This window comes from Erpetoichthys calabaricus, chromosome 6 (genome assembly GCF_900747795.2).
Source record: "Erpetoichthys calabaricus chromosome 6, fErpCal1.3, whole genome shotgun sequence".
NCBI classification, from domain to species: Eukaryota; Metazoa; Chordata; class Cladistia; order Polypteriformes; family Polypteridae; genus Erpetoichthys; species Erpetoichthys calabaricus.
Window position 1 is genome coordinate 13,303,272 of NC_041399.2, and position 10,839 is coordinate 13,314,110.

General features: G+C 37.9%; 1 protein-coding gene across 1 annotated transcript in view; it reads left to right on the top strand.

Annotated features, from left to right (window-relative positions):
• Window positions 1–2,175, top strand: part of LOC114653209 (cadherin-7-like) — a 322,615-nt gene extending 320,440 nt beyond the window's left edge. Inside the window, 2 exon segments of the mRNA XM_051929318.1 lie at window positions 851–887; window positions 889–2,175. Coding sequence (XP_051785278.1) covers window positions 851–887; window positions 889–1,329 — 478 coding nt within the window. The 3' untranslated portion in view covers window positions 1,330–2,175.
• The last annotated feature ends 8,664 nt before the right edge of the window (window positions 2,176–10,839 follow it).

A 10,839-nucleotide genomic window follows, 5' to 3' on the forward strand; every position in this document is an offset into this window, starting at 1 on the left:
TTTTCTTATGATCAGATGGAATTGGCCGCATGTTGCTGGTGCCCTCTTCTGACATCACTCTGTTCCCTTCTCCTGACGTCTTCGTTGCTGCTTCTTCCTCCCTCCTATGTCACTCTTCAGATGAGGCATATTAATTATAAAATTCTATCGGGGGGTTTTGCAAGATGTGATTGTTAGATATCCTGATTGGCTGGCTATCAATATGATGAATGAATTCACTGTCTGTTTTCCCAAATAATAACACATTTTTGATGTTGCTCAATACCTCTTCCTTTACCAGGCTGTAAAATAATTTAGCTACTTGTTGTCCCAGGTTATAAACTAATCGATAGACTTAGGCACCAGCATGTCTTCCTTTCTTTGTTGGAACAGCTGTTTTAAAAGTGAGGTACAACTGGGAAGAGGATATGCTTTGATGTGTTCTGAATTTTGTTCATCTGTTGTTTTGTCTTGAACAAGATATATTGGAAATATAAACCAAAATGTACAGATTTTGTAACCCACAACATGAGCCTAAGAATCTAAGATACTAAATTGGTATACCAAGATTTTCTCCAACACTGAAGATAAATTGGGTAGAGTGTGAAGACTCCATGCAGGTTGCGGCTGCATTGGAAATCAAACCTAAATCCACTGAGCACCACTACACCACCACACAGCCTTAAGTTGAAATTCCGTTTATTCAAAGTCACAGACAGAGAGGGACAACTAAACTAAATAATTTCCTTCTACAACCACATTAGTCGGATAGGAATAGAAATGTGCAGATCTCCAGCCATTAATTATGCAATGCTTTCTTGACCAGTAATGCAATTTCCTTTTCTTTTTCCAGTTCTCGTACTTCTTATAGTGACAATGAGAAGAAGAAAGAAGGAGCCCCTCATATTTGATGAGGAAAGAGACATTCGAGAGAATATCGTCAGGTACGACGATGAGGGAGGCGGGGAAGAGGACACCGAGGCCTTTGATATGGCTGCTCTGAGGAACCTCAATGTCATCAGAGACACCAAGACTCGGAGGGATGTGACTCCAGAAATCCAGTTCTTCTCTAGGCCTTCTTTTAAAAGTATTCCTGACAATGTTATTTTTAGAGAGTTCATATGGGAGAGACTAAAAGAAGCCGACATTGATCCCTGTGCTCCTCCCTATGACTCCCTGCAGACTTATGCTTTTGAAGGCAACGGCTCAGTCGCAGAGTCACTCAGCTCATTAGAATCACTGAGCACAGACTCGGACCAGAATTATGATTACCTCAGTGACTGGGGACCTCGTTTCAAGAAATTGGCAGACATGTATGGAAACAATTCTGAGGACAGTATATTTTCTTAGCCTTGGAGTTATAACGTGGAGCGTGCACTAAAGACATTTATTATGAAAGTGTTAAAATTTGAAAAGAACAAAACCTAACTTTAGAGCTGTGGAACATTCAATAGAGCTAAGTCAATTAAAATGATTCAAGCAATTTTTAATAACCTTTGAAAATAAGTCACGAACGACTAAGCACTTGTTTATGCCTACACGGAATTGCGGCTCAAAGAGGCAAGACACAAAGCTGCCTCCGTCTCATCAAATGATGCTCAGATTCCCATTCCACTGCCCTGATAAACCTGAAGATCTGTGTGTTATTTAAAGCAATGTCTTACATGTTTCCTGTTTTCAATATGGCATTTGCTATTTATGTATTCTGTCTGTAGTAATTAGACAGTACATCAATCAGCCATTGCAGCAAAAGCGCATCCCAGCATGTATGTTGTGGGTCCTTGGATATTTTTAAAGGAGCCCATATGGAAGTGTGCCAATGGTCAAAGAGATTCGGTGTCTAAATGATCTGTGGGTCTGACATGGGTCTGACACCATATGCGCTCTATTACTATGTAAAAGAGATTTTCGTAATCACACTTATTAAAAGAATTAAATTCGGACACATCTAGAAAAACGTTGATGTGCACCTATGGAAATACCTGCTGTCTGTTTGAGACTTGTGATATCTCTTCTGATTAGTACAGGAGAATTTTTCCTTGCTTTTTTTTGTTTTTAATATTTGATAAAAGGCATTTATATTTATTTTGAAACTGCAGGCTAAGTTTAGTGAAATGTGTCTTTCCTTTGTAATCTGGAATCTATTTAATTTTAATGTGGATAGAATGTGTTTAAAGTGGCGCATTTTATGTAATAATGGGGAAAAGGAAGCATGAAAGCTCATTACATTTCCGCAAAAATAGTGTGACTGTGCCATTGTCTTAAATGACATGTAATTGTTATTGGACAGGGAAAAAAGACGATTAACCCACTTATATGTTATATTTCACGCCGGAAATATCGTGGAAAAAAAAGTTGCATATTTTTTAAGAAAAATAATAGAAGCATACCAAAATGTCAACAGAATTACAGTGGGAAATGTCTGTCTAGTGTCCACTGCTGTACCGATGCACATTTAGTACACGTCATAGCTTCATGTGATATGTTATGAAACAATCACCAATTGACAGGCAAACATTGTAACCAGAACAATATAACGTGTTTATCTCTACACTTTTCTTATAATATTTTTTATGTTTTTCATACAGAAGTGGGTAGAATGTCAGTGCCTGACTTACACGCTCGACGCAGTGTTATTGTAGGCTACCACAACACAAGGCTTAGTGACTTCCATATTTCCCTTGACACGAACATTGACAATTGCTGCTTTCTGTTCAGTGCTTAGGAGGCTAACATCTTTCTTGTCACTTGACCACAATCATTTTGCTGTTTTGTTACACGGCCGCTTGTACCACACTGAAGCTTCACGTGACTGAAGTTACCACACATATCACGTTTGGTTCATTGTCATTGTCTGTGTTTGCTGACTGTGCTCTGAAACCACAATGAAAAGAAAAGGCGTAACTGGACATGGGGATGATTGAAAAGGCACAGACAATGCAGTCCGTCCATTTGACAGACAGAATTAGAGGTATATCATATATGTAATTTATCATTGTGTGTTTGTTTTTCGAGTTTTTACGGTAAACGTTTCCTAAATTACTTTTGTCATTGGCAGTTTAGCTGCCTGTGTGTTGCTGAATGAGAGTTTAGGTCTCTGCACAATGAATTGCAGGAAGTCTGATGGCAACATCAGAAAATTGGCTTGTGAAACTGCTTACACCATATAACCGCCAATTGAAATTTCTGACATGACAGAAATTCTTCTGATCGCACGATAGTCGAATTATACGATGCAATCGGGCATTGCAGCACCTCCCATACTCTATGTGAAATGACGGCTAATGAAGCTGAAATTTGGGTCAACTAGGAAAAATCAATCGGTGACTGCAATTCAGGCTTAAAATCACACAGTGTATGGCTGGCAATGCCAACATTTGGTCCACGGCAAGTTTAAACTCTGGACAGGTCAGTTACATTGTACACTCCATTCACACACCTATTAGGTGAATACTGAGTCAGAAATTAATGAAATGCATATTTTGGAAGTTAAGAGGAAGTCAGGAAGCCCTTCTGTTACTACTGAGTTCAAGAAGCCACCTTTAGAAGTCTCTGGATAAGTCTGATTGTTGAATTTCTTATATTATTATATTTCTTGAGAAAATAGGAATAAGTGAAGGAAAAACTTACATCGACATAGATACAATCTTCAAACTCTGCATAGACAGTAACCAGGCGGCATCCAAACTATAGTAGCCATGAAAAAAACTGATTACGGTGGCACCATGCTGCCAATTTACAAAATGTCTTCTTAAAAATAAGGATGGCAGAAAGAAACCTTTTTCATGTATTTTTATAAATGTTGTGTTAAAGTTTTAACTCATCTATCAATTAATGTCTTAAACCAGCTCGAATGATGCTAAGGAAATCTTAAACTAAGACTCTAAAGAATCGATAGGCGTTTACCTGTCTAACGGTGCTACTAGTAATGAGTTGGACCCTGCTGAATTCGTTCACCAAATTGGTGAAAATGCAGAAATCTTTGGGAACTTTGCCAAACTCTGAGAAATGTATTTGGTCATGAAGAGCAAAAGAAGCGTTTTTTAAGGTCGTGTTGCATAAGAGTAAATGAGTAAGAGATGCATTTTTGCAGTACCTAAACTAAAGTGTTACCCATATATTTATATCTCATACCTACTTAATTCGGGTCAGGGGTACAGAAAGCTGAAATCAATCCCAAGTGCAAGCTAGGAAATGCCCCTGGACACAGGGTAGCATGATGAGGCACACCAGAGGCGGACTGGCCATTAGGGCATTTGGGCAATGCCTGCTGGGCTGGTCATGGGCTGGCCGTTTCATGAAATAAATTTTATGTACTGGTTCCAATTTGACATTATAATTAATTTTCTAAACTACCAAACATTATCTGTCCGGTACTGTGATTTATGTAGTCCTATATAATATACCGTATTACGTCATCAAGTTGTTTTAGTTGTCAGTACACAACGTTGCAGCAAAAAATTTGGTCAAAACTGCCTTTTGCCGATTTCTGTTTCGATACCGCTACATTTCAGTAGCATATACATTATCGCAATTTATTTTATCTCATATCAAGTATTTAAATTCTTTGGTACTAATAATTAGTTTAGATTATGTTTTATACATTTTATTGTTTTCTGGTCGTCGGCGTGAGTGCTAATTAGTGGTTTTCAGATGCGATTATTAGTATGATGAAATAAAGTTATGAAGCACAGGACAGGAATTTTTCCTATTAGGACGGAATTTATCGTTAAGTTAATGGAAAATTTCAATCATGTGAGGTTTTCATCATAACCTCGGTTATAATTTATTTCATTGTAAATGAGCAGCTACTAGCCTACTAGGGTACTGGCACTTGGACATGACATTAACATTTGACATGTACTCTAGTAATGTGTAAGCCGTGTTACTAAATTTTTACTTTTCATTAAATTTGATTTCTAAGGATGTCGTCAAATTTTAAATTGTGTCTAAACAACAGTGTACAGATTAAGTTCGGCAACAGTTTAGATAGAGTTCATATCATAGGCTCATAGCAAGTAGTGAGCCGCGCATTCATTACAATGAATAATGGGCCGAGTGGGTCGACCTCGTCAACTCACTCATTGAAGGATGCCAAATCCTAGGGCCAAATGACCTAACCTGCATATCTTTGTGAAAGAGGGAGGAAATCTAGAGTACCCATGGGCAGACATGGGCACATATACTAACTCCACACAGACAGAGAGAAGAGAGCAGTGGCATCGCGGTGTTGTTCATCATCTTCCATTTGTTCATATTGTTTTTCGTTAATGCAAAATATATCTAAATTAAATGATCAATCATTTCCTATCAGTCCTGAAAATAAAAGCCACTGTGTTATTCTTTTATTCGGCATTATAAAACTAAAACTATAAATGTGCCAAAAATTGTCCTTCCTTATTATAGGCATAATTAGAATTATCTTTATTGTTTAGCTTGCATGAATTATAAAGCAGTTTGAGGGTAAACAAATATTTGTGCTAAAAGTGATAGAATAATTCCCTTATCTGCCCGTTAGTTAAGCAAAGCATGGCAAACAGATAGCATGTTAGTGCAATGGATCTATCTGTGGTTTTTAAGCCAGGAGCATGTGCTGTTTTTAGCTATTCTATTGTTTATTGCTGTTAAATTAGGCAGAGCAGGAGGTTTTTTTTTAAGGTGGAACCCTTTGCAAAAGTAGCAATTTACATCAAGTGTAGGAACTCATCATGTGTGAACGCAGTGGCCTTCATTTACAAAACGGTGATAGGCTATATGCATAATAATAACTGATTATTAATTGAGTGTTAACTTTAAACTATTACGTGAATCCTGACAGTGGGATGGTAAATCTTATATCTAAATTGGCCATTAGAAATTTGCACACAGAGTTGTGAAGAAATCATCTTGAAATATCATCAAAAACTTAAATCAGAGTGGACAAATTGGAATGTTTATTTTCTCATTTTTTAAGGGTCGTGTTGACAGCAGGACCAGTGGGTTAACCAGACTTCCCTGTCCTCAACTGCAGATTACAAGTATTCTTAAGCTAGTGTGTCCTGGATCTACCATAGGGTCTTCTCCAAGCGGGATGTGCCTGGAGCAGCTCCAGGGAGAGCCACTGGGAGTGGCGGGGACCTTTTTACAACATGCTCAAACTATCTGAACTGGTTCCTCTATCTTCTGGATGGAGAAACAGTAACTCTTGCAAATCTCTAAGCTCCAGCCAAGTCACACTGCGAAGGAATCTCATTTGTGCCACTTGTTCTCATTTTCTCATTCTTTTAAGTCATTACCCACATCTCATGACCATAGGTAAGAACCAGGATGTAGATCAAGAGATGAATCGAGATTTTGTCTTTAGCGGTAGCAGTACAGCACCTGTAGAACCACTGCTTCAGTCCTCTTGTCGATCTCGCATTCCCTTCTTCCGTCTCTCCTAAACAAGAGTCCGAGATACTTCCTCCACTGCTGGCAATGGTTGCCCATCACACCTAGAGAAAGCAATCCACTCTTTTTCTTGCTGGGATTGATAAAGTTTATGTAATCTAATTTTCCAAGAGAGAACTATTACCTCAGACCTGGAGGTGCAATCCCTTATCCCAGCCACTGCACACTCAACATCACTCGAATATATATATTAGTTGTTATTATTAACGAGTGGTGTTACCTGGCAATAGAGTAAATTTTAAAATATTTGATATCTGATGTCTCTTGCCTTCCATGTAATCTAAGCGTTCATCCCACTCTTCAGTATCCTTGTGTGTCTCAACCTCTCTTGCCGGGACCTTTCTCTCTCAATTACACTACTGCACACTCTTTCATTTCAAAATTAATTGTTTGGCTCCAGTCCACCTTTTTAACTACCAGCAATGGCAGATGGGCCTCCATTAAGTGGCACTAGAACGTCATTCATATCGTTTCGAATACTTCCACATTTTAAAGGTGAGTCAGTAACCTTGTGTGTCTCAACCTCTCTTGCCCGGTGCTTTCTCTCTCGATCGCACTACCGCAAAGCCTGCTTCTCATACTCTGTCATTTCGAAGTGAATTGCTCAGCTCCAGTCCATCTTTGTTGACTACAAGGAAAGGCAGACGGGCCTCAATTATGCGGCATGAAAACATAATCCGTATTCTTTTGAATACTTCCATATTTTAAAGGTGACTTTGTATCCTTGTGTGTCTCAGTCTCTCTGGCCTGGTACATTCTCTTTCGATCGCACTCCCGTAAAGCCTGCTTCTCAGACTCTGTCATTTTGAAGTGAATTGCTTCACTCCAGTCTGCCTTTTTGACTAGCAGAAATGTTAGACAGGCCTCCATTACACGGCGTGAAAACATCAATCTTATTGTTTCGAATTCTTCCATATTTTGAAGTTGATTCGGTATCCTTGTGTGTGTCAACCTGCCTTGCCTAGTGGTTCCTTTTGATCACATTAGACAGTGAAATTGACCAACGCCAAGCTGACAAATCAGATTGCTTGGAGGAGCCGGACACTTACACAGGCGTGAGCGTTATTATTATATACAGTAGCTTGACTATTGTTGTGTTTTTATTACGCGTATTGACAAAAGCCAACTGCTTTTAATTAAACATGAGTTTTGCGCTGTTTGTGCTATGCCAACGTTACTTACTTATGCCAAAAACCCACTTAATGTTGTCCAGTATTATTCTGGCGGTGTCCATGCTTTCTGTTATGTTTCAACTTTCTTTATGGCTTCAATGCAACTAAATTCAACTGAGGCCAGAACAATAAAGAGAGATGAAAGCAGCCTTTCACCAGTCAAGGTCAAAGGCATGCATGACAAATTCACTGCAGTGCCGGGTTGTCCAGCATACACAAATTATAAAGCAATCTGCATGTAAATTATAAACCAACTGGCCTATTTCCAGCTGCATTTTAAGAATGAAAATTGCCTAATTAAAATCAATGACAGATCAATTTTTTAACTATATTATAAATCGCCCTTGTTAGTGTGAATCATGGAAAGAAAAAATAAATTTAAAACTGAAACAAAAAGTTAGAGAGATTGTCAGGAACCAAAGTCTATTCATTTTGGTCAGCTTGATTTGATGATATTGTCTAAGGAAGGAAAATGGTATGTTTGGAATCGTTGAAGTTAAATTCTAGTTACTTGGCATCCATTAAAAATTATTTTTATAGTTTCTTGATAATCTCACAGTTACAAGTGTAAAGTAAGAAGAAATAGGGAAATCCTAAAAGGGTTGTGGTTAATCCTAGCACCCTGTTTAATGCAAACCAAAATGAAAACAGTGAACATAAAGTCCAAAGAAAGAAATCAGATGTCTATTGTCCTACAATGCCTAGGCTTTGCTGGATCTTCCTAAATCTGTGCTCTTTTTGGTTTCAGGTGTTCCCTTCAGAAGCTCTGTTCTTGTTAAAAGCAGGATCGCCAGTCTTTAAATGGGTCCGTGGGGTGTAAGCGGTGGGACCTTCTGGTAAAAATTTTTGCGTCCTCATAAGTTCAGAAGTTTGCAGATAAAAAGTATTAGTCATTTGCGGCTACGCATATTCACAAATGTTTGTGACAAAGGTGTAACCTTACCCAAGCCTGGTAGATGCCCATTATGTGCACGTGAAAATCGAATGAAATGCAAATAGCTCCAGTCAAACTCAATCAACCCTTGATTTCATGTTAACGTCTTTTAAAGTGAGCACATTGTATGCCACAGGTGCCCACATTTTGTTCACTAAACTAGATGATATCGGGGGAGACACAAGAATGTGAAGACTTTTGGGGTGTTTCAGGGAGTGTGTGAATAGCATGGTATAAATGGTGGTGTGGTTATGTGGGATACTAAATACAGTTTCAGCGCCTCACTGCATGTCTACCATTCTACTAGTGGTGTGAGGGACATGTTTGTTGGACCATTGAGAACTCTAAAAACGACAAAAGATATCATACTTGGCATTCAGTACAACCTCAGTCATTAGCAGTAAACATTCGTTAACTTATTTTTGACTACTTAATTTCTTCTCTAATTCAATTTATCCATTCATACTTTTCTTCCAAAAATTGACAATCCTTGCACCACACCCATTTTAAGCACCATAAATTTCAAGCTGTATCTAACAATATTTACCGCATATACTCTCGTTTAAGTTCTCCCGCGGATAAGTCGGGGCTTGATTTTACTGTATAATTTCCGGTATTTTATAATGTCGGTCGTATAAGTCAAATGCAGAAAACTCCCACTATTGGTCCAAGAGATTATGATATGCTAATGGCCACCTGAGAGAGTAATCACGGAGCACACTACCTTTTTGTCTATGTATTGTGCCTACATGACCACATGGTAATACCCAAACTATTCTGAAGCAACATTTGCACTGTTTTTGCATTATTTTTATCTCACACCCTCATACACCTTTATCGAAAGAGCATCCCTTATCTACTATGGAGTGTTTGATCAGAAGAAAATATGAAGCTGGTTTTAAATTAAAACTCGTTGCAGTGGCGAAAGAAATTGATAACTACACTGCTGCAACAAAATTCAATGTGTCTGAGAAACTGATGCGAGATTGGAGGAAGCAAGAATCCGTAAAGAAAAAAATGTAAGGGTCGCATTTTTGAACAGGCGTATAAGTCGGGGTCTGACTTTATGATCGATTTTTTGGGTTTCAAGACCCCGACTTATACACGAGTATATACGGTAATCAAATTGTTGAGAACATTGATAATATTTTAAATTGTTGTGAAATTCCACTCTCCAAGGGCCTCATGTACAAATGGTGCGTACGCACAAAAATGTTGCGTACTCCCATTTCCACACTTAAATCGTGATGTATAAAACCTAAAGTTGGTGTAAAGCCACGCACATTTTTACACTAGCTCAATCCTTGGCGTACGCAAGTTCTTCACTCGGTTTTGCAAACTGGCAGCACCCAGCATCAAAGCAGTGGTTTTGTTCCAGTCCAGTTTTCCTTTCTTTTTTAGATCCACATCCCTCACGTGGCTTTATCATATACACTGAAATTAACCGCATATTGTTTATTAGTTTAAGGCATCTAATTGTAATTAACCTGTAACAATGTAATGGTCCAGGAATCCAATTTTACCATCATCCTCTTTTCCACACTGAAATTATCTAGCATTATCTATGTTGTTCTTTAAGTAACAAGGGGTAGAAAAGACAGGTTCTCCTGATTGATATTTTCAAGTTTTGTCCTTCAGGCAGCAGGCAAAAGAGGAGAGGCAGTAGGCGGCTGTTGTTCCCCAGTCACTTACGTTAATGACCCAAGCACTTTGAGCTACTTTTTGTATGAAAATGTGCTATATAAATAAATGTTGTTGTTGTTGTTGCCAATATGCTCCGTATTCACATGTATGTGACAATTCTTACGTGAAACCTTCTGACTGTTAAACTGCAATACGTAAAAAAGCTTATTCAAGTGAACAGCGGTATGGTTATAAAATGGGTAAATGTTGAGAGAGGAGATGATAATTTATTTGAGGGTGGATTAGCAAGCTACGCTTTCTACTACAGTACATACTGTAATTGATTTCAAAGTTATTGACAATTCTACAAAAGAATAGTTACCATAAAAATGAATAGGTTTAATGCAAACTAAATTAAAAACACCTGAAATTCATAATTTTTTCTAAGTATATGTAGATTAAATTAAATTAGATTTAGATAAACTTTATTAATCCTGTGGGGAAATTTAGATGCATACAGCAGCAGAAACATAAAAAACAAGGATATAGACTCACAGGACAAATAATATAGGCAATCAATCAATAAATAAAAATAAACTTAACAAGTACATCAAGTGGAAGCATTGAATTGCCTGATAGCATCTACATAGAAAAAGCAGAAATAATAAGAAAGGCTAGGATGAGGATATAAAATATGTCTGT